Source organism: Rhinolophus sinicus, linkage group LG10 (genome assembly GCF_036562045.2).
Source record: "Rhinolophus sinicus isolate RSC01 linkage group LG10, ASM3656204v1, whole genome shotgun sequence".
Classification (NCBI taxonomy): Eukaryota; Metazoa; Chordata; class Mammalia; order Chiroptera; family Rhinolophidae; genus Rhinolophus; species Rhinolophus sinicus.
In genome coordinates, this window is record NC_133759.1 from 43,350,564 (window position 1) to 43,374,591 (window position 24,028).

At 48.3% G+C, this 24,028-nt stretch overlaps 1 protein-coding gene across 8 annotated transcripts; it reads right to left on the bottom strand.

Moving 5' to 3' along the window:
- Positions 1–532: 532 nt before the first annotated feature.
- TTLL3 (tubulin tyrosine ligase like 3) lies at positions 533–21,963 on the bottom strand. Of its 8 annotated transcripts, none has more exons than XM_019748248.2 (15): positions 21,500–21,963; positions 21,196–21,287; positions 19,359–19,527; positions 19,123–19,220; positions 17,977–18,105; positions 17,136–17,250; positions 16,323–16,421; positions 14,956–15,151; positions 11,577–11,725; positions 8,470–8,713; positions 7,026–7,461; positions 2,125–2,392; positions 1,447–1,523; positions 1,033–1,191; positions 533–843 (listed from the first exon to the last, which is right to left on the bottom strand). In XM_019748248.2, the coding sequence occupies exons 1-15, from the start codon at positions 21,900–21,902 to the stop codon at positions 682–684; spliced, it is 2,796 nt and encodes a 931-aa protein (XP_019603807.2). In that variant the 5' UTR covers positions 21,903–21,963; the 3' UTR covers positions 533–681. The 8 variants fall into 8 exon arrangements, 6 of the variants coding, with proteins under 6 accessions (XP_019603807.2, XP_074169118.1, XP_019603810.2 ...); XR_012489697.1 differs by having other exon boundaries at positions 708–843; positions 1,033–1,259; positions 21,500–21,961; XM_074313017.1 differs by having other exon boundaries at positions 1,033–1,523; positions 21,500–21,962.
- Between the last annotated feature and the right edge of the window lie 2,065 nt (positions 21,964–24,028).

Here is a 24,028-nt window from a genome sequence, read left to right on the forward strand (position 1 = left end):
CTAGGAAATACCAAACTTTTTCAGATGGGTATGGCTTATTGGATATTTCCTTTTTAGGCGACCTTGGTGCCTTGATGAGGAAGGGACAGACCCACTCGTGGAGAAAGGCTGGGGTTTAGGCAAGGTCCACCCTTCCCTCTATGTCTCATTGTAAATCTTGTGCCCATTAGATGTCATTCTGCTGTCAGCCCCCCTCCTCCTCTGGTCTTGGGGACTGGGGGGACTCCCAGTGGTTGGCCGTTCTGGCAGTGTGTCCCAGCCTCCGGCCCACTGCCCTGTGGTCTTGGACAAGCCATGTCTTCTCGTTCAGACTCTTCTGTAAAGTGAGGCTTACCCCACACACACCCAAAGATCAGAAATGCCAGGGGAGTCCCTGAACAGGAAGCCCCATGTCTGCCGCTAGGTGGGAATTCTTGGCCTTGCTTCACGGAGGAGTTGCTGATGCCCTCTAACTCTTGTTCTGGACTTTGGGGTACAGCACCCCACCCTACCCTCTCTTCACACTCCAGGAGAAATGGAGCCATGCCTAGAATACTTCACTTGTTCCTTTTTATTTGGCGCCGCATCCAGGATTGGGGCAATGAGGCCTGAAACCTGGGCTTCTCTCACCTCACACCCCCCAACCCCCCAACCCCTGGTGTGCATCGATTAGGGGCAGGGGTCCCAGAAGGCGCAGTGTCTTCATGAGGCATGCCTCAGCCTTGGGTCTGTCACAGAGTCTGGCCTTGAACTTGCCTTTGGCTTTGATCTTCCAATGGGTGCCAGGAAGATTTCCAACTTCAGAGGGTAGAGACCACAATCCCTTCCAGGATGGGAACCACCAAGGCGCTGGGGAGCAACAGCCTCGGTGTGAAAGGAGGGGGAGAGGGGAGAGATGATCAGGAATCTGTCCAGGAAGGGTGTTCTGAGGGAAACCAGCCCTCCCCTTGGACTCCAGCCCGCCTGGGAGCTGCCCTCTGCCTGTGCCCTCCAGCCCTGACCCCAGTACTTAGCACTGCCCACCCAGGATGCGAGTCACAGTTTGAGGCCCACCTTTCTTGGTTTCAGGAAGTTGGGTGCCTGCTTGAGCTCGGAGTTAAGTGGGAGGGAAATCAAAACCTTGGCGGTAGGTAGAATCATCAAGGCCTTGCCTGTGGTCGACAGGGCCTTAGAGCCCCCCAGCTTGCTGTGCTGCAGTCTGAGCACCCGCCCCTGGGGTTGGAGCACATGGGGAGATGGCAGCCGGGTCTTGGTGTGGATGCTGGGAAAATGGTAAGGGGCTGTGGGAGCAAGAGGGCTATGAAGACCTGGGGAGAGCCCCCGGTTGAGCAGCTGCCCCTCAAGGTGCGTGTGGGGGGCTGGGAGGCAGGGGGACGTGAAGGCTGGGGCATAGGAGGGCAGATGGAGCCCTCCCAGCTCCTCCTCTGGAGACCATGGGAAGGGTACAGGGTTTGGAATCCAACAGACCTGCGTCTGCATCCCAGCTCTGCCCCTTCTGAGCTGTGCAACCTCAGACAACTTCCTTAAACTTCCTGGTACCTCGGCTGGAAAATGGGGATAATAGCACCTATCTTGCTAGGTTGTGAGGACAAAAGGAGCTGGTTAGGTAGCAACACAGTGTAAACTATTAAGTGCTGTGCAAATATTAAGTCCTTTCCCCCAGAGGCAACTTTGTATGGAGGCAAAGGCAGAACACTGCCACAGGGAAAGCTTGGGCTCTAGAGAGAGATCAACCCGGGATTGAGTCCAGGCATCTTTGAAATAAGTAAACTGCCTCGCAGGGCGACTCCTTTAGAAGGGACGATACTCCCTTGGTTGTGTATTTTTAAAAAATACTTTTTACGTGGTGCCTTTTACTTGCTACTGGGGGCTCTTTGGTGGGGCCGTGGGTGGGCGGCAAATTCAGGTGCTCAGGAGGAGCTTGGAGAGTGGAAAGAAATTGCCTTGGGACCCTGGGGTGTTTGGGGGGAATGGTCTTATCCAGGGCCTGGGGATTCTTCAGACTCAGTGGCAATCTATTCAAGGAGTGGGGTTTTCTGTCCCCACTAGCCAAAGTCATGGTGAAAATACAGCCCATCTTGGTGCTGGAGGGGTCCCACTTCTGGATATTGGGGCAGACCAGAGCTGCAGCACTTTTTGCCTTGCCTTTCTTCCCCTTTCTGGGGGCCGACATGGTGGCAGTGGAGTCTGGCTTCTCAGTGTGCCCCAGGCCCCTGGTCTCAGGAACTTTCTTCGGAACTGAACTGTGGGTAGGGGTCCTCAAGTCCTTGCCTTCCTCAGATCCTTCCTGGGTCAGGTGAGGGAGTGCTGGGTGGACCCCTGTCCGCCGGTGACACACCGCCATGGGCTTCTTGATGGTGGAGCCCTCTACCAGGAGCCGGATACCCACATACTGGGGCACTTCCACAGCAGGCTACGAGGAAGAAAAGGAGACAAGGCCTGCTCAGACAGTGCTACTGGAATCCTAGCCCCAGAAGGACTCGGCAGAGATGGATAGAATTCGTTTCTGGGGCACTTAGTCAGGAGACATTTCTGGGCTGAGAACTGGGAAGCCTACTTCTGTCTTCTAAGGGGTGTGGCCCTGGAGGCCCGAATCAGACCCTAGAGAGTCACTGAGGCCCTGGGATTAGTAACCCAGAGGAGTGGGGGAGTCTCAGCCATGCCTCCACTAGCACCTCTCCACCCCCTTACCCTCCTAAACTGCCCTGGCTCCTGCCGGAATACGTGTGGCCCTACTCTGTAGGCCATTGAGGATGGAAAGCTTCCTGAGTTGAGCTGGATTCGCTGCAGAGAGAATTTGAGTTATGACATCCAGACAGATAAGACGCTTGGAAACTGCCTAAAGCCTCATGTGAACCCAAGTTACGGGGAAGCAGAAACTAAGAGCCTTAAAGAAGGCATTCTGTGGAGGGGATGAAACAGCAAATATACAAAGGCAGGCAGAGAAATTGCTCCAGTGCAATTGTTAAGTTCCTATAAAGCCAAGCTGTACTTCCTGCAGCTGGGCTCCAGGACAGCCGCTTGTGTCTTGCTAAGAATGCTTCTTTTAACCTGGCGCTACTTTGAGGTGTTTTCTGTGCCATCAAAGGATCCTGATTAGAATCTACCTAAAGAGGGTCACTTGAAGCTTGTTAAAAATCCAGATATCAGAGCTCCTGGAATGCCCAGTTGATGAGGAAAAGCTCATCTGTACAGAATCTCAACTAATAAACGGAGAAGGAAAGACAGAATTAGAAACTTAACATTTTGCAACTCGAATACAATAGGCAAGAATGAAAACGGGATATCAAAACAAGTAGGTGAAAAGGATGACAGGAAAATGTGTCATGTGCACATGACCAAAATATCCCCTTACAAAGTAACTGATCGTTGCAAAAGTGAGGATGCAGATTTCAATGGAGAGGTCTGGTAGCCACCACCTTAACCCATGGTCAGACTTAGCATCACTGATCGCGAGACACTCCAACAGTGCACACCTTGTGATGCTGTATGAGGTACCCAGCATCACCTCTCAAGTCGTCTTGCCAAAAATGTTTAACCTGAACCTCATCAAGCTGTTTGACCTAACTTCTAGTTTACAGGACATTCAGATAACAGAAGAACAAGTTAAAAACCACCCTGAGGAAACAATCAGATAAATCCAGAATGTGGGACAGTTCTACATAACAATCAGCCTGGTCCCTACAAAAGATCCAAACTTGGGGGTCAGAGAGGGGGAGCATTGGGGCTGTTCTAGATTAAAAGAGATTAAAGAGCAGCAAAAAGAATAAAATACCTAGGAATAAATTGAACCAAGGAGGTGAAAGACCTGTACGCTGTAAACTGATGAAAGAAATGGAAGACACAAATAAATGGAAAGGTATTTTGTGCTCATGGATTGGAAGAATTAATATTTTTAAAATGTCCATACTACCGAAAGCAATCTACACATTCAATGCAATCCCTATCAAAATACCAAAGGCATTTTTCACAGAAATAGAAAAGAAATCCTAAAATCTGTATGGAACCATAAAATAACCCAATTAGCCAAAGCAATCTTAAGAACAAAGCTGGAAGCATCAGGCTTCCTGATTTCAAATTATATTACAAAGCTAGAGGAAAAGGTGTTCAACATCATTAATCATCAGGGAAATGCAAATCAAAACCTCAATGAGCTATCACTTCACACCTGTTAGAATGGCTGTTATCAAAAAGACAAGAAATAAAAAAGTATTGGCAAGGATGTGGAGAAAAAGGAACCCTTGTGCACTGTTGGTAAGAATGTAAATTGGTGCAGCCACTATGGAAAACACTGTGGAAGTTCCTCAAAAAATTAAAAATAGGACTACCATATGATCCAGTAATTTCACTTAGGGGTATATATTCAAAGGAAGCAAAAATGCTACCTCAAAAAAATATATGCACCCCTATGTTCATGGCAGCATTACTTGCAATAGCTAAGACATAGAAACAAGCTACGTGTCCACTGATGGATGAATGGGTAACAAAAATGTGATATATTCAGCCATAAAAAGAAGGAAATCTTGCCATTTGTGACAACAGGGATGGACCTTGAAAACATTATGCTGAGTGAAATAAGTCAGACAGAGAAAGACAAATACCATATGGTTTCACTTATATGTAGAAACTCAGGAAAATAAAACTACTGAACTCACAGATACGGAGAACAGATTGGTGATTGCCAGAGGCAGGAGGATGGGGGAGAGAGGGTTGAAATGGGTGAAGATGGTCAAAGGTTTAAGCTTCCAGTTATACGATAAATAAGTCCTGGGTATGTAATGTACAGCATGGTGACTATAGTTAATAATACTGTATTATGTATTTGAAAGTTGCTAAGAAAATAGGTCTTAAAAGCTCTCATGACAGGAAAAACAATTTTGTTAACTGCATGTGGTAATGGATGATTAACTAAACTTATTGTGGTGATCATTTCACAATATATACAAATATCAAATCATTATATTGTACACCTGAAGTTACTACAATGTTATGTCAATTACATCTCAATTAAAAAAAAACCCACAAAATTTCAGAGAGATCTAAGTCATACCTGACAGGCCCTTTAAAATATGTAGCTACAAATCTTTTAAGCATCCCAAGGGCATACCTGTAGGTCGTGCGTTTCAGTCTTTAATACATTTTGAGTGTAGCAGAGGCCCTCTTTGCCAACTAACAGCAGGGCTTCTATAATTTTGAGGGCTATTGTTCCATAGCAGCCTCACAAAAGAGAGAAGAGCGCAAAGATTTGTGGACATGGCTTTTTTAAATCTTTATTTTAAACTTTTAGTTATTTTAAGTGTGTTTTTCCAGGCCCTATCAGCTCTAAGTCAAGCAGTTGTTTCAATCTAGTTGTGGAGGGCGCAGCTCACACTGGCCCATGTGGGGATCGAACTGGCAACCCTGGTGTTACAAGTATCGCGCTCTAACCAACTGAGCTAACCGGCCACCCCTGGACATGGCTTTTGTGTAATACAATGGGTTATAAATTGACATATAAGAAACCCACAGGGTTTTAAAATATCTACTTGGACTGTAAGGGACAGTTGCAATATGAAACAAAAGAGGCTTTTGTATTCCCAAATTTCTATAAGAAGGTAACAGACTAAGAACTATTGAAAAAGTTTATGGAAAAGGAAGGATGATTCAGGGCTGAGCTGAGATCCCAATGGATGGAAGGAAGAGCCATGGAGAACTCCCAGTAAGTAACACTGAGTCCTAATAGTAAAACTAGAAATATATGCTAGGCTGGATTTCAGAATTGCTGTGGACCAATGATTCCTATGTGCTTCCCACCCTGCCTCTCTTTTCTGGGTGGGAGTGTCTATTACAGAGAGAGAGAGAGACAGAGAGACAGAGAGACAGAGAGACAGAGAGACAGATTCGAGAGACAAAACCAACGCAAAGTGTGAATCTTGATTACATGTTGGTTTAAAAAGCAAAAACAAAACAAGTCAGCTATAAAAGATTTTGGGGACAACTAGGACATTTGAAGAATGCAAATGCATAGTCCCTAAGCCAGACATTTCAGCTCAATCTCTGGGGATGGGGCTTCCTGACATCAGTATATTTGGAAAGCTTTCTAGGCTATTCTGGCCTATGAACCAGCATTTGGGGACCACTATGCCAGAACATTTCCTTTTCCCTTGGTTTTGTCTTATTTTTTTGCCCTTATATTTCCTCATTTATATTTTTTGAAACCAAAATGCCAATATATTGACTTATGATCAGTAACCGGGACAAAACCAGGACACCTGGTCCGTGGGATCAGCATGTTCTCTCCTGGGGGCCGAACTCTGATGGACGCACATCCTAAGCAGAAGTAATGTAACTGTGACAGAAATTACTCACAGAGCTCCTAAACCCTTAAAGTCAGTTTTTTGACTGATTTTTAAAAGCCTTATTCTATTCCGGTAAGTGGACTCAAATCTCTTTTTGGAACAAGGTGAGTAAAATAATTAAGAATAAGAATAATTCCACTAACACCATTACTATGTGTCCAGGCACTTTACGGGTCATGCCATTTATCATGAGACACTTAACAACCCTATTAGGTAAGAGCAACAATAGCTAAAACCTGTGTAGCACTTACTACGTGCCACGCACTGCTCTACCGTGCTTCACCTAAATTAACTCCTTTAATTCTCACAACCTTATGAGGTAGGTAGTGTTTTCATTCGTGCTTTACAGATAAGGAAACGGAGACCCTCTGGAGATTAGGAAGTTGTTCAGCGTCACACAGCTTGTAGTTATTGAGCAGAGATTTGAACCCAGGGAGGTTCAGGAATCTATGCTTTTAATACTATGCTATACGCCTCTCTAGAAATATTACCCACACGTATTAACTCATGTCAGCCTGCCAAGCCCCATGAGAAGGATGGTAATAGCATCTCCATCTTACAGATGAGGAAGCAGATGCATTAAGTCGCTGTGGCAGGACCAGGATTTGAACTGGGTCTGCCTGCCTGCAGTGCCCTGTGCTTCACTACGGGGCAGCCTGGAAGAGGGGGAAGACTCTCTGGGCTCCTGCCTGGGCCTGGCCACCTCACCTGCTTGTAGATGAGCTCGAAGGCTCCCGTGTCACAGTTGTGGTCCAGCCGCCAGTCGATGACCACACGCAGGGTGTCAGCTTGCACGCCGGCACAGAGCCGTGCGGTGACTGACGTGGAGGGCGCCATGGTGGGGCTGGCATTGATCTCGATCAGCCAGGGCTGGAAGTCTTCACCAAACACAAAGTCAGCACCATAAAGCTCAAAGCTGGCCTTCCGACACTGCACGGCGTCCTGGGAGGTCTGCAGAGCATGGATCACTGCGGCCTTCATGCCAGGCACGATGATGGTGGACCAAGCGTTCGGGGCCCCCGTGTCCTGCAGGTGGGCCTGGAACTTCTGGCTTGACCACATGTTGTCTGAGGGCAGCAGCGGGTGCCGATGGCACGAATTCTCCAGGTGCTTCTGGATGGAGTTGTTACACAGGTGCACAGAGCTGAGGCAGAGAGCAAAAAGCTGGGGGTGGGAGGGCAGGCAAACCCTGGAACCAGCCCTGGGCCTCCCTAGATCATTCAACTTGAGATGGGCCCCTGATGAGGGGACAAAGGCCCAAGGGCCAGGACTAGTCTAATCTCTCAGGACCACTTCTGAGGCACTAACTATGGAGGACACAGTGTTAAGTGCTTTGTGCAGAGTGTCAGTGAACCTTCCCAGTGCCTAGAGAGAAGGTGGGTAAGCGTATGGGCCTTATAGTCAGCGAGACATGTGCTCAAGTCCTAGCTTCACCAGTGACCAGTGGTGAGATCTTAGGCAAGTCAGTTAACCCGAGTGCTCCTTTCACATCTGTAAAATGGGGGTAGTTAAGGTACCCACTTCACTGGGTTTTCAGGAATGACTAATATGCATAAAGTGCTTAGCACCTATCCCATACAAAGCACTTAATAATTAACAGCTATAATTATGAGTGTCATATTACTGCCTCCACTCTTCAGTCGTGGAAACGGAAGGTTAAGTAGGTTTTCATGCCACCAATGTCACACAGCTTAGAAGCTGCAGGGATGGAATTTGAACCCAGGATTCAACAAGGCTTCCTCTTACCCCACAAGTTAGTGTTGCAACTGGCCTCTCTTCTTTCAAATTTCTCTTGACCCCTGCTTTCCCCTGCTCTACATGCTTTTTTTCATATCACCTTTTAACCTACTAGACGATTTTCCTTACTATGTCCATTGTTTGTCTGTTCTCCCTACTAGAATGTGAATTCTTGAGAGCCAGGCTCTTATTTTGTTCACTACTGTGTCCCAAGTGCCTACAACAGAGAAAGGCACAGGGCACACTCAGTAGGTCTCTGTAGGATGGAAGGATGGTTGGACAGATGGAGGGCCTGCCTGCCTGCCTGCCTGCAGAGTCTGTGTTTGGAGCCGAGCATTGCACCCAAATCGCCTGTTCCTTGCCCAAGCTCCCCAACTAGCCTGGGAGCTCAGAGGCAGTGCGTGGTGGGGCTCACTTGTCCAGGCTCGTCAGGGAGAAGGGCTGTGTGGAGAAGCGGATGTAGCTGTCACGGTAGAACCACACGGTCAGTGGGTTCCAGTCGGTCACCAGGAACCACTGTCTCAGATCAAACTTGGTGCCAAAGATGAGCAGGGGCCGCTCGATATACTTCTGTACCACCCATTTGCCATCCTTCGTAATCATGGGGTTGCCCTCCACCAGCTTCAGCATCTCCTCCAGGTGGTCCATGCACATGATGCCTGAGGGGGGAATGGGGGTCAGGGATCAGGGCAGGTTCCCACCGGACGAAGGGTTAGGGACCGTGGACAGCTCATCATAAGCTCTCATCCCCACAGAACTGATAGGGCCACGTGGTCAGGCTGCCTGCCTCAGTCAGAACCTGTTGTCTTTGGGAAACCTGAAAATCTGCTAAGGATTTAATTTTTTTTTAATGAATCAGTTTTGTTTGATTGAAAAGGAATATATGCACAAATAAAAATTCAAACAGCACTGGGCTTGTTTCTTTAACCATATGCATATATGACTTTGATTCGTTTCTTGATGTAATTAACTGAATGTTAAAAAAAAAGAGAAACAAAAATTAGACAGTACAAAAGGGTATACAATAAAGAATATCCCTCCTTCCCCAGAGGCAGCCAACTGTGGATATCCTTCCAGGTTGTGGTAGAGTCTATACATGCCTCAATTTCATAGGATTCTATACATTTAAACATGTTAAGGATCTAGGATAGTGCTTGGCATATGGTGAGCATTCAGTAAATGTTAACTCATATCATTATTATCTGTTACCTATAGAATAAATTTCTAGCCACAGATTTGCAGGCTCCAAGGGCATGTGCATTTTTCCATCTTATATGACGAGCGGGAGTGTATGAGTTGTGTCTGCCCACATCCTACACAATACTGTTGATTATTTTTGCCATTCTCCTGGGTAGAAAATGGTATCTTATTTTATCTACTTTATAACTAGTGGAGTAAGTATCTTATGCTTATAAGGCATCAGTTTAATGCTGATAAATATCAGAATCACACTGCAAACCAAACACACACACTCACCAATCAATCTCATTCCTTCTTTGTTTGGTCCCCAAAACGGCCTGATCGCCTGCCAATGGCATTGAATAACTTCTGGCTGGTTCCCAAGCCAGATGCTTTCTCCAATGGCCAGACTGATCACTGAGATTCCCAAGAACACGACGCCTTGTGTAAAAACAATGAAGACTGTTCATGCCCTTTCACCCAGCAATTCCATTTCTAGGAATTTATCCTAAGGAAATAAGTGCCACAAGATATCTGAACAGGATGTTTGTTCCTGGTAGTATTGCTTGTAATAGCAATCAATCAATAAACAAATAAATAGGGAAAAAACTGGCGGCCACCTCAGAAAAGGATCAGGCAAGTCCATGACCGTACATCTAAACAAGATTAGACTATGCAGCTGAGAAGCAGACTGAGGTGAGAGCATGTACTATACTTTCACGTAACATTCACTAACAGGCAACACTAATCTATGGGATTATAAACCAGAAGAGGGGCCACCATTGTGGGGAGGTAGAGACTGGGAGGCAGTGTGGGATGGGGCCCTCTAGGGGGCAAGTAATGTTTTCTTTCACGATCTGGGTGCTGTTTCTGCAAGTATGTTCCTGTTGTGACAATTCATTGACTTGTATACCCACAATGTGTACACTTTTCAATGAGGTACATTATATATACATTTCAATTAAGTTTTTCTAAAAATGGAGAGAAAATATTGAAATTTGGTACTTGGTATATGGGGATTCCTTGTGTTATTCTCTTTCGTTTATGTATTTTAAAAGTGTCCATAAAATAAGCTAAAAACAACAAAAAAAGCATATTTGGATGTACGGAAATGGAATGATCTCCAAGACTGAGTGTTAAAAATAAAAGAAAAATGCAAAGAAGAAGTGAATAATATTAACTGATATCAAAAGGTGTAATGAAACAAGGAAGCTACAGAATAGTGTTTTGTTTAAAATCAATCTCTCTCTCTCCAAATGGAAGTATAGAAAGAAATGCAATAAAATGTTAACAGTAGTTATCTCAGTGAAATCAAGAGAGGCTTTTGCTTTCTTCTTTCTACTTTCCAAAATTGTCTGATCTTTTTCTTTAATATAATAAATACGTATTTTCATACTTGGAAAACCCAACAAAATTATTCCAAGGTAGAAAAAGACCACAATGTTGGTTTGGAAGTGACATCCCCAAGAGGAGTATCTGGAATCCCAGCGTCACTGGGACATGAACAAATTCACCCAAGAGCAGTATTTGGAGGGGTCTGTCAAAAGTCTGTCTTCTACATCTTGGGAGTCCTTAATCAGTTTTTAAAGGCTGGACTAAGTCACCACCTCAGCTTGCTGGCTCACCTGTTCAGATTTCATTCATATTGGGCTGAATGGCCAGAATAATAGCTGAAAATAATAGCACTTATATTATTACAGTTACTGTGTAAAAAAAGCACAGGATCTAAGTACTTTACAGGTATTATATTCATCTAATTCTCTCGGGTAGGTATTATTGATTTCATTTTACCAATGATGAAAATGAGACACAGGGCCGTTAACTACCCAAAGTTTTACGAATAGTAGGAGGCAGAGCTGCCCGGGTTTGAGCCCAGGCATTCTGGCTCCCAGCATCCATACCTTAACCACTATGCTATACCTCACAAAGATGCACCCATCAAATCAGAGAGCCCATAGAAGACAAGCACCGGCACGAAAATAGCACCAGACCTACCAAAAGCATTAACCCAACTCTGAGGGCAGGAGAGGAAAAACTGGCAGCATCACAGCAGTCAACATTTATGGGGGTTACTCTGTGCCAGGCACCACACTGAGCCTTAGACACACTTCCTCATTTAATCCTCACCTCATAGGAACTATTATCATCCCTCATCAATGAGGGAACTGAGGTGCAGAGAAGTGATAGAACTTGCTCAAGGTCACACAGCATATTGGTAGCAGAGTTGGGATTCAAACCCGGGCTGTTTGGCTCCAATAGAGCCTGAACTATTAACATCCCTGGCCTCTAGCTGGGGAGGCAGGAAGTAGGGTGCTGGTGCAGGAAGCAGGGGCTGACCCCCACCTCGGCCACGGGACTTGGCTCCCGGCTTCACGATCCAGACGTTTCGATCTCCTTCCATGTCCATCTGGGGCACCACAGACCGCAGCTGCTGCAGGATGTCCGCACAGCGCTGGACCTGAGTGTCGAGGTGCCTGAGTTCTGCCCCCTCGCTGTGGGGAGATGATGGGTCTTGGGCAGGGTTGGGCCTGGGGGCAGCCTGGTGGAGAAGGCAAAGGGAGACACAAGCCCCCTGGCCATGGTCCGACCAGTCTTGGTTGTACTGTCCCCACCCTACAGATCCAGATACCGGCTTTCCCCGAAAATAAGACCTGGCCAAACCATCAGCTCTAATGCATCTTTTGGAGAAAAAATTAGTATAAGACCCGGTCTTATTTTGCTGTAAGACCAAGTCTTATCTAACAATATAAGATCGGGTCTTATATTAATTTTTACTCCAAAAGACGCATTAGAGCTGATGGTCTGGCCAGGTCTTATTTTCGGGGAAACACAGTAGGTCTCTTCCAAACCTCCATCCCCATGCTCACATTGCCCCCCAAATTCTAATCTGCCCAGGTCACCATCCCAGACTGCTAGAATGAGAGAGGATGGGAAAATTCAACTTCTTACATGCACCCCCCTCTTCAACAATCAATTTCCTGCCACCTCCCTTTCCACTACAATAAAATTGCCGTTGGCAGAATTCACTCATACTGCATTGAATGATGAGGCACCACTAGTGCCAAGGGCTGTACATGTATTATTAACCCTCTGTGTGGCCCTGCAAGGAAGATATTACTAGTCCCATTTCTGAGCAGTGTAAACTGAAGCCTGGAGAGTTAAGACTTGCCCAAGGCCACAAATTGAGTTAAGTGGCTGAGCCAGGATACAAACTCCATCCTGACCAATTCCTCCACCCACAGGGGCTTTTGGGGGTTCCTTCTCCTTCTAACCTGGACCTAACACTGGTTGATAGGTGAGTTCCTTCCTAGTCCAATTCTTTTCAAGCAAATATGTGTCATCCATCTCCTTGCTTTATTTCTCTTCCCATCACTTACCACCTGACACCTGCACATATTTGGTTGTTGTCTGTCTGCCTCCCCTCACTGGAATGTAAACTCCGTAAGAGCGGGAACATTTTTGTTGCTGTCACTCTCTGTTGTGTTCCCACCCCCAAGCACCATACCTGGCACTTACTCAGCACTCCCTAAAAGTTTGTTAAATGAATGAATGGTTGCATAAGCAAGTACTTTGGCAGGAGCTCGGTTCTGCCACTGGTCTGCACAGATAGCGGGTTCGTGGACAAAGAGAGACCCTGTTCCCTACAGGACACAAAATGTTCTGAACTAAATCAAGTCACAAAATACCCCAGATGGTTGCCTCATCTGAACTCTCCCATTTCTTCCAACTGAATAGGAAGGAAGCCTCCACTAGATGCTAATGTTCCTTTAACATCTTAGCCTCTTGAATGTCTCTAGCCACAGAGAACTTAACCTCTCTTTTAATAAGGAGGCAGTAGCAGCCACTCGGGAAGTGCCAGAAACAGGGACAGCTAGATGGAGGAGGCTTGGCAAGGCCTCTTATTCACGCCTAGTCCTGACCCTCCTATTTCCAGGTTTGCTGGAAACTTTTCCATGGACCATGGCACAAAGAATCTGCTCGGTAAATCTGTGATTTGGTCCAGAAAAGTGTCACATGGGGGTTGTAGGGGTACATGTAATTTCGAAAAGTATATTCAACATGACAATATGATTTTATATTTAGCAAAAAGAAAAAATAACCGTGTGTCTGTGGAAAGTCAACCTTGATAAAAGCCTGGCTGCTGAGTCATGGATTTATTTTTAAAAGTTGAGAAACACAGGAATCAATATTGAATGAATTAATGAAGGCTAACTATCTGTACTGAATAACTCACCACTACATATATAATGAAATATTTTATGAAATCCCAACTTCTAAGAGGATCATACAGCACTCTAGAACTTGCCCCACACCCGGAAATAAGTAGGACTCACGTTCTTTTCACCTAATGTTCTAACTTAGTCTTGATAATTCTTAGTTTAAGAAGGGTCTTTTTACATATTCTGGTAGCTAAGGGCAAGTGTAGGGTCATTTTCATTTTCTGATATTTTGAAAGATGCAAATGAATTATTTGTCAATGACGTGGGTTTGCTCAGTGTGTCATTCACTCAAAGTTGATTTATTAGTCCTCAGTCTCCCCTACCTAACCACTGAACCGTTCACTCCTTTTCTGTTACCACCACCCCAGCTGAGGCCCTCAGCACCCCCACCCAGCTTGCTTCCAGCCCCCTCAGTTGAGCTTTGTGTCCCTTGAGGGCAGAAATTATGTGTCATTTCTGGAGCCTGGAGCAATGTGTGACAAACAGGAAGAGCTCAATAAATGCTGTGTTCTCCTGCCTTTAGTGCCTTTTCCCCTGTAGCCTCTCCTGCACACTCTGCTGAATGGAATCTCCCTAGACAGTTCCAATCTCACCTTGATACTCCTTTCCTCTGCTCAAGAACCTTTCCCCCAAGTGTGTTCTGAAAACACAACGCCTCAGGCTGCTTGGGGGTGCTGGGGTAATGGAAGTACAGGATATACAGTAAGTCCTCATTTAACATTGTCTATAGGTTCTGCAACTAAGTGAAATGATGTAAAACAAAACCGATTTGACCAAAGGCTAATTAACATAAATAAGAGCTAAGTTCCTACAGTAGCTTATCAACGCTGCTGTATTGCACACTCTATCTCTCTCGGAGGTGTATACTATCAATAGATTCTGCACCGCCCTGCACCAAGGAAACCTATTTGAATTAACTTTGTTTAACTGAATGTGATTGACCACAAAAGCCCCCCCGATCCCCCCCCCCGCCTTTTTTTCCACAAAATCGACTTACATCCTGCAGAACTACTATCCTATGTAACACACTTTGGGAAACACTGGCCTCTAGGATAAAATCTAAATGACTTAACAGATTGTTATGTTATGAGTGAACACTATGAGTCTGTGCCGAGCACATAATACAGATTTTCCTGTCTAATCCTACCTTTGAGGCAGACATTATTTTTAAACCTATTTTGCATTTGAGAAAAGTAAAGCTCAGAAAGATTAGTGACATTCCCAAGATCACAGAGCTTGGAAGTTGCATAGCCAGGACGAACTCGGGTCTATCTGACAGCATAGCCATGATCTTTGTGACTACATTATGCCAAGATCCAGGAAGCATGGTTTGCACCCCATGAGGAAGGCAGTGGGAGCTCTTGAGAGTTCTCGAGCAGGAGAGTAACAGGGCGAACAAAAGGGGGAGGGTTAGAGAGGAGGTGGGGGCTCAGAACATGGAAGGCGTCTGAGAGCAAGGGGCCCCTGCCCATGCCCCACAGCCCAGCTGCAGAGGTACTCACTGGACCACTTGGTAGTAGCGCCGGAGGAAGAGGGACCAGCCCTCAGGGCTGAGGTACAGAGGGGCCTCCAGGTCCTTGTCAATGTCCAGATGGGCCAAGGTGCTAAGGTGCTCTTGGCAGGCGCACAGAGCTTCATCCACAAACTCCGGGGGTACCATCACCGGCTTCTTCTCCTGTTTCTTGGGCTGCTTATCTCCTGAAGAGGTAGGGAGGGGCCTGTAACTATGTGACAGGTAACCTGACATGCCACAGCCCCCACTGCCCCAAGGCCAGTCACTTACCTGAATCACCCTAAATACACCTGAGGCCCAGAACATACCTGCATCTCCTACTCCCCTGGGACCTGTCACTTACCTGAGGCTTTGTTCTAATTCACTTGAGACCCTAGTGTTCACCCTTGGCTCCTACTGTCCCAGAACCTGTCACTCACTTGAGGGTCCACCTTAAATGTCCCCAGAGCCTCTCAGCACCAACAGCCCCAGACACACCTGCAGCCTCTCTGCTCCTGGGACCTCTGACACACCTGAGACCCTTGTGCCTCTAATCCTGGCACACTAGTCTTCTTTGCACCTGACCTACCCAGGGGACAGCAATGAGGAGGTCTCCCTCTGGAAGAGACAGGGATGTCCCGCCTCCCAATAGAGCTGCCCCCTGGGTCCCTGAATCCCTGGCTGACAGGCCCCTGTATTATAGGATGGGGGCTTTGAGGTAGGAGCTAAGTCGGGAGAGAAAAGGGGCAAGCAACAGGTTGAGCCAACATGCAATGTGGGATTCTCTGTGTCCCCCTCCACAAGCACAAGTTTCACTGTTTCCTCCTTCACAGAAACCTGAGCTCCCACAGGCAGAACCGCATATTCTTAGTCTGTCCTGTCTAGGGAGCTTGGCCATATGCCAGGCCCATGGGAGGGCAGAATGAGGAAGTGGATTGGTTGGGACAGAAGAATGGATAAGTGGATGGTCTGGAAAACAGACAGGTGGTAGATAGGAAGACGGCAAAGCAGGTGGATAGATGGGGTCCATGGAAGGATGTGTAGGAGGAGGATCGATGGATAGGGAGTGTGGAGCCGAGCAGGTAGGGGAACGAGTACATCGATAGTGAGGGGATAGGTGGGGAAATGGAGCGACGATTGGATGGATGAGTAGGTGAACGTGAGATTGACAGGTTATGTGGGTGAGTAGGGAGTTAGATGGACAGATGGGTGGGTAAATGTATGGATGAGTTGGTGGGAAGGGGTAGTGGATAGGCAGATGGATGAGGATAATACACAGATATGTGGATAACTAACAAATGAATGAATGGACAAATGGATGGACAGGTGGGTGGGAGGATAAATGGGTGGGGGACTGGAGGTAACCACAGTACTTACCTGGGGCCTCTTTCTCTTCTGCCTGGATAGAGTGTGACTTCCATTCAGACTTTACCACCAGCTTGAGAACGTTGCGGGCAGCTGTCAGCCAGAAGTCCTCTGCTCCCAGGGCAGGGGATACCCTGCTCAGCCCCTAGGCTCCAGGCCTGTTCTGGTTCCAGCACCTGATCATGACCTGCCCCATTTGGGATCTGGAACCTACCTTCTGACTGGAACCTGGCTTAGAACCTGCCTCCTGTTTCAACTATAGAACCAGACCCAGACTCTGACCTGACTTGGCTCATAGTCTGCCTTCAGAATCTCACCTAGACCTGTTTTATTTCTCTCTTCTGTTCCTGATCCACTTTAGATACCTATTCTAGCCTGAGAACCATACCTTGGCCCAAAACCTATTTCAGATTTGAAGTCTAATTTAAACCTAGCAACTACTCTGGACCCAAATTCTGACCTGAATTTAGAACATGTTCTGGAGTTGGAAACTATTCTGTCTTAGAACCCTTTCTGGATTAGGAACCCGATCTAACCAGTGGACGCTGACACAGGCCTGGAACCCATTCTGGATTCCCAACTTACCCCATTAACCAACTTTTAGAACCTGCTCTAGAATATAAGCTGAGCTCCCTACGCTCTTCTGGCGGTCTGAGTTGAACAAGCTGGGAGGTTCAGGAAGGGAGGCACATTAGGGAAAGATGAGGATTGGGGATGGGGGAGTTCTGCTGGGGTGGACGAGGGCACGAGAAAGGCCCCTTGCTCTCCAATGCGAGCCAGGGCCTTCCCCTTCCCCCTCCAGTCTGGGGCTGGGCATCTCCTTACCTATGAAGGCCTTTTTGTCATCCTCAGCCCCCAGGCGGTAGCAGCGTGGGAAGAAGGTGTCGGCATCAGCCTCGTCAAACCAGGGCAAATTCCGGAGATTGAGACATAGACCCACCTATGGAGTTAGCCACTGAGGGGGCAGGGTGGGACTTGCCCAGAGAAATTCCAAGGGACCCCCACCCTCGACACACGTTCCGAAAGCTCTAGGAGACCCTGCCCAGATGTTCTCAGAGGCTCTGCCCATTTATGAGGCCTGACTCCCTCACGTCCATGTCTGTATGCCTGCCCAGGCGGTCCCTCTGCCGAGAATGCCCTACATCCCTCCTACCCACCCTTTCACATCCTTAAAGACCTGCTTCCTCTAGAAATCCTTTCCAGTCCACACCAAAAGATATACTAGCAGGTCCCAAGTATGAAGCCTTCATTCTTGCCACAACCCTAGAAGATAGTCTTACTGGTATTCTCATTTAAAGATGAGGAAACTGAGGCTCAGAGAGATGAAGTTACTTGTTAACAAACCCAGGTAAGACAGAAGGGATCCATCAGCCAGATATCCTCTGCATAGGAAGTAAGGGCCCTCTTGCTCAGTCACTGGGCTTGGTATTTGTTCTGATCCCATTTGGATCCTGGAGCCTTTTTTAGTCAGTATTTCTCCATGTGCCAGACATGTAGGAGGTTGGATTTGAACCCAGGACTGTCTGACTCCAAATTCCACTGAATTATATACCCACCCCCTCTTGAGAACTCTCTTATTGACAAGGAGAGCAGAGCAGGGAGCTGTGTTGCTGGCCCAAGGCCGGGGGGTAGAAGCCGCCATGCCTGCTCAACCCGGGGAGCCCACCTTTGTGGTAAAGGAGCCAGCCCTGGCATAGTGGTTTATCATTTGATCCTTGGAGAGGAAGCGACAGTCCAGCACGTCCCGCCGAGTGGTCCAAATGAAGTAGGGGATCTCATTCCGAACCATGCGGGACTGGGGAGAGGAGAGGAGACAGAGAGGCTGCTGTGGGCTGCACTAGGCCTGAGGCGGCTTCCTCCCACCCTGCTGAGCAAGGAGGTGACTGGAAGGACAGGAAGCTTCCCAGGTGGCCTCGAGCCTGCACATCTTTATGTAAGGTCAGAATGCACATCCCTTCCTCAGGGCACACACTTGGTGATCAGAGAGCAGCTGGGCTTGCAGCCTCCTTTGGCCACGTACCCCTAGGCAGTGAACAGCACACCTTGTTCTGGCCCGTGGCCATCAGTAACTTGCTCGGTGGTAGGAGACTGACTCTAAGCTGATGGGCACGTAACCCATGACAATGGCTCTACGTCTCTCTATCTTTCCTACAATTCCAGGAGGCAGGGTTATTAATAAGCAATCACACCACGTGCTAGACCCTGCCCTCAGTACTTTCAACATCAACTCATTTAATCCTCACCACAACCCAATGAAGCAGGCGCTACTGTTATCCCCATTTCACAAATGAAGGAACTGAGGCACAAAGAGGGTAAGTGACATGTCCAAGAGCTCACAAGGTGGAGCCATATGAAATTGCCAGTACTCAACCATTCCTGACATAGAAATAGGGCAATTTGGTATAATTCAACTTAGTAGGCAGTGGCGGCAAGACTTGAAGCCACACGCGTATCCTCCATGCCATCATGTCAGCCTTTTTCAGAACTTTTGAAACTCTTCCTGCCAGCCTTCGCTTGCTAAGGGGGCAGAGGAAGGAGATGAACTATGGAAGGAGGAAGTATCAGGCATGGAGCTGGTGCCAGCTTCTGACACAACCTAGCAGAGTTCTGATGCCATGCCAGCCTTGTCTGAGCCCCACTCTGTCTCACACCCTCTGCTGCCCTATCCAGGCTTTAGAGAAGCAACCAGTTTTTACCGCAGATGGGGAAACTGAGCCCCAGAGAAGGAAAGGACTAGTCTGAGATCATCCAGCTGGACTCCAGCACTCTCCCTCCAACTAAGCAGACCCCTGCCAGCCCCGGGGGCCCTCACCATCAGCGCATGTGTCCCATCTAAGTCATCAAACTCTAGTAAATCATCGAAGTCAAACGGCTGTGGCGGTGGGAACACCTCGTCCTCATCTTCGTCCTCTGTGAAGGCAGAGCCCAGGCCTGGTGAGTCCCTGTCCCTGCCCCACAGGCCCATACCAAAGTCTCACCCTGAGACAGTGGGAACCAAAGGAAAGGGGCTCAGGAGGGGGCGCTTGCGGAAATGGAGGGAACGCCCACCATCCTCGGTGGTGTCACTATCAGCCATCACAGAGCGATCCGGATCCTTCTGGGGTGGAGGCAGGGTGGTGCCTGAGGGATGCAGCATCTTCTTCTCCACCCAGCCCCTCTGGCGCAAGAGGCACCGGATCACCGGGTAACGGCCTTGGATCATAAAGATCTTCTTCTGCTGTAAGGTGAGAGAAGGATACTGGTTCAGTAAGTATTGCCTAAGTACCAGACACAGGGGATAGTGAACCAGACAGTTATGGGCTCTGCCTTCAGGAAATCTTTATATTCCAGTAGGGGAGACAGATTATAAACAAGTACAGAAAGAAATATGCATAGTCATATTTATAATAGTAATAGCTAGTATTTATTGAGTACCCACTAGGTGTTCAGTATGTATATTACTAACAACAACACGTATTTTTAATAGATCTATTATCCCCATTTAACTAGTGATGAAACAGGCACAGAGAGGTTGAGTTGCTTGGCCACGCAGTGGATAAGTGAAAGAGCAGAGATTTACATTCAGGCTGGCTGATTCTAAAAACTGGATACTTAATGGGGATCTGGAGAAACGAGAAATGCATACATGACCAGGGAAGGTGCAAAAGGAGCAATGAATTTACAGAGCTGGGAAAATGGCAGTTCAGGCAAAGGGAAAAGCCTGTGCAAAGATGTTGAGGCTGGAGAGAGGTCCAAAAGCACAGGAAGGAGGCCAGGGTGAGGGTGGAAATAAGGGGAGAGCTCCTGGGGAGGTAGTTCTGGCTGGACTGTAAAAGGCCCTGCAGGCCTTGGAAATGGACTTGGATTTTATATCAACAGCAGTGTGAAGCACTAAAGGCAAAGTAAGGGAATGACAGACAGTGCCGGAGGCTGTGTAAGTTTGGCTTGTTGCTATACTGCATTTAGATGGAGGGACAAGGACGGAAGCAGGGAGGCCAGTTGAGAAGGCTGTTGTCGTTTGTGTAGGAATGAAATCACAATGAGAGTGAGCTAGAATGAGGGTGGCTTCAGTGGAGATGGAGAGAAGGTGATAGAATTGAGACTTGTTCTGGAAATAGAGATGACTGGCTTTGCTAATGGGCGTAGATGTGTGGGTGAGCAAACAGAAAGATCAGATTTCTGGCTTGAGCAACTGGGAGATGGGGGAGACCAGACAATAGTGAGGACAGGTTTAGGCTGGAAAATCAAGAGTATGGTCTGGGACATGGAAATGCTTGTATGTTCTCTGGGTGGAGACGTTAAGTAGGGGGCTGCATCTACCAAGTGTGGAGTCAGAGAACAGGCTGGGCTGGAAAGGGTATGCAGAGGGCACTGCACATTGTCTGGACTTATAGCCCAGGAGACAGGTGCGGGGAGAGATACAGGGAACAACGGAATTCCTAGGAGCCTTCAAAGGCAACTGAAAAGCAGCAGCCAGGGACCGGAGAAAGGAAAACAAGGAGTGTGCAGGAAGCCAAAAGGGAAGGGTGTGTGGGGCAACCATGGAGAACGACACAGGGTGCCCAGCCAATACTAGGGCAGAAAAGGGGCTGCTGGATTGGGCTCGTTGGAGGTCCCTAGTGACCTTGACTGGAGTGATTCCCAATGGGAGTGGGGAAGAGTACGGGAGGCAGAGTGGTGGGAGCTGAGCAGTGAATCCCAGATAAAGAAGCAAACAAGTCTGCCAAGTGTGGGGGTATGGAAAAATATGGAGGTATTTGAAAGTGGGTGTAGGATCAAGGTTTTTGGGGTTTTTATTTGTTTTTAAGGATGGAATAGTTCAGGGAGGGAGGTGGAACCACTCTCAGGGACCTTTCTAGCACACCCCCGTCTGTGCGTCCCCCCACCCCCCCCAGCTCCCTCCAACCTTGACAGCTCTCTCCACGTGGATCTTGGCATTTCTGAGCCGGCCCATGTGGTGAGACGCCTTGGAGAATCCTGGCCAGCGGACAAGGGAGCCTGCAGAAAGATATGGAGCGAGGGTGAGGTGGGCTGGGGGCTCAGCCTAGCGTCTTTCTGGGCCCCCGATGCCCAAGCTTCTCTTTCTCCACCCGTCTTCTGGATGCCCATTCTCTATCGCTCTTCTCCCGACCCCCGTTCCCTCCACCCCATCTTCTCGTCCTCGCCGCTGCCGCCTGGGGCCAGGATAGGTGGACCGCAGTGGGCCTCACCGTCCTGCGGCAGAGCATCATCCAAGGCCGAGGGATGCGAGGGCCCGAGGGGGGGTAGCTCCGTGGCGCCCTGAGCGTGGGTGCTGTGGGCGAGCGACTCGAAGGCACCGCCTAGGCTGCGCGCAGAGGCGGGACTGCCATCCGAGCATTTGCCTCCTGCGTGAGCCCCGTCTGGCAGGGCGGAGGCGGGCCCGGACCATGGCAGCGTCCCTGGAGGCCGGGACTCAGAGTGGCGCGCCCAGGTCCATGGGACTGGGGAACTGGTGCGTGGCTCCCGCGGCTGCTGTCTCCGCAGCCAGCTGCACACTGGGCCGCCCTCTTGGCGGTACCAGGTAGCAGAATCCCGATGTGTAGCCCCCAGCTCCCCAGCGCTCAAGAGCAGCACCGCGCAACGGCCCCGCATGCGCCCCTCGCCGTGCGCAGCCTCCCCACACTGCGCGCCGCCGCCTCTCCCCCGAGGGCCCTGCAGAGGCCAGTGCTGAGCCGCCAGAGCTGGGCCCTCCGTTCCGAGGCTCCGCCCTCTGTTTATTGTCGCCTTGGAAACCATTTCCAGCCACCACCAGGCCGCGTTGGCTGGTTCCGAGGCTCTCTCCAGCTGGCCTGTCCCAGACCCTTGATGAATGGGGCACTATAGATAGAAGCGTACATCGCTGAGCTACCACTTACGATCGGTGCCAAAGTTCCTCATGGAATACTTCCTGGGGCTTCAGTCATCCCACCGTATTTATAGAGGACCACGTGCTAGGCAGTGGGCTAGGTGCTGGGGCAGAAGAACAAGCTACAGGTGGTCCCTGACCTCATGGAGTTTACAGTCCAGTGGAGGGGAAACAAAAAGCAAGCATCAAGGCAATAAAACAGTTGTAGGTATGGTAAGGGCAATAAACTAAAACCAGGAATGGGGTACAAAGATGTCCTCTGAAGAGGTGACATTTAAGCCTAAGCGTGCAGAATGCAAAGGTGGTCAGGAGTTGGCCCGGGAAGAAGGGAGGAATAGCATTCCACGGAAAGTCTCAGCAACAGCCCTGAGGAGGGTAAGAACCTTCCCTGGGAACTAAAAGGAACAGTGTGGCTGGTGCCTGGTGAGGCCAGATGGCATGTGCAGGGCCTGAGAGATGGGACTTAGGAGCAGGTCCTTGGGACTAGATTTGAAAGACAGTATATGGGGAAACAATGATAAAGCACAGAGCGCAATCCTCCCCACCCACACCCTGCAATAACTTGGAAACAGAAAAACAGATCATTTGAATCAACTGCAGGAAAAAATGTAATTGAACAGTTATGCACAGCTCTCAAAACAAGACTAAGTAAACTTTTTGGAGGTAGTGGCAAAGTATTATCCTCTAAAGTCACAAGTGAGGTACCTATGGCTCCAAGATGTTAAAATAATTTGCCTTACCACACAGCAGAGCCAGCACTGGAACACCAGTCTGATTCCAAAACCCCTCTTAAACACTGTTAAATATAAGTACATGTTATTTCTCATGAGGGTAGTCTATTAGCCATGGAAACACTGGCAGGTGAGAGGCAAACTCTAGCCATGCCCATTTAAGCAGAGTCCAGGGAAGAGAGAATCCTGGTTCAAGAAACCAGCTTTGTGTAGTCACTGGCTAGGTCTGCCCTTTCAGTGGAGGTGGGTTCTCCACCCAGCTGTCCAGCCAACCCCAACCACTGAGATCACCCTTCCCAAGCCCCCTTTGGCTGGAACTGGGCTTCCCCAAAGGCATGACTCCCAGGAAAGGGCTGGCTGATTGGCAATCATCCAGTCTGTTCTTGCCAGCAAACTTGGTTTTAGGGGTTCTGGATCCTGGGCGACAGATGCATGACAAATGAGTTTTTGGCTGGCTCACCCAGGCAATGTGATCCTGTGGCTGAGTGAGCAGCTGCCATATTCTAGTGGACATCAGCTTCACCAGGAGCACCTGTACCATTCACTGTAAAGCTACAACACAGCATTGGGCACACCTGATTCTGTGAGACAGGAGCCGGGGCCACAAGAGGTAATAGCATAAAGGGGATGACAGCTGTCCAAGTTGCCCCCAGCCCGTCCCTCCTCCAACAGGACCGTGTCCTCCACTTTAAGAGATCCCTTTGGCCATCCAGAAAAAACTCTTCAGAAAGCTCAGCTCAAAGGCCAACCTTTCTGAAACTTTTCCTGACACCCTCTTCTATCAATATATGCCCTGTGGGCCCCCAGACTTCCATATGTGAGTATGAAACACTTCAGTGCACCTTTTTACACACCTGGCTCTTTAGTTAGTCCAAGTCTCTCCAAGACAGGGATAATACCGTCCTGTGTCTAGCATGATGGAAGTTATCAAACAGCTTGGCTATTAGGTTGGTGGAAATACCGGCTATTGTTTAATACCTGGATAGCAAGTACTGTGTCAGACTGTTTCCATTCATATCTCCACTTTATAGATTAAGAAACGGAGGCACAGGAAAAGAGAACTTGCTCCAATTCAGCAGCAAGAGTCAGGACTCAAACACAAGTGTTTGTTTCCTTCCAGGTGTCACCAAGAAGGCTGGCCC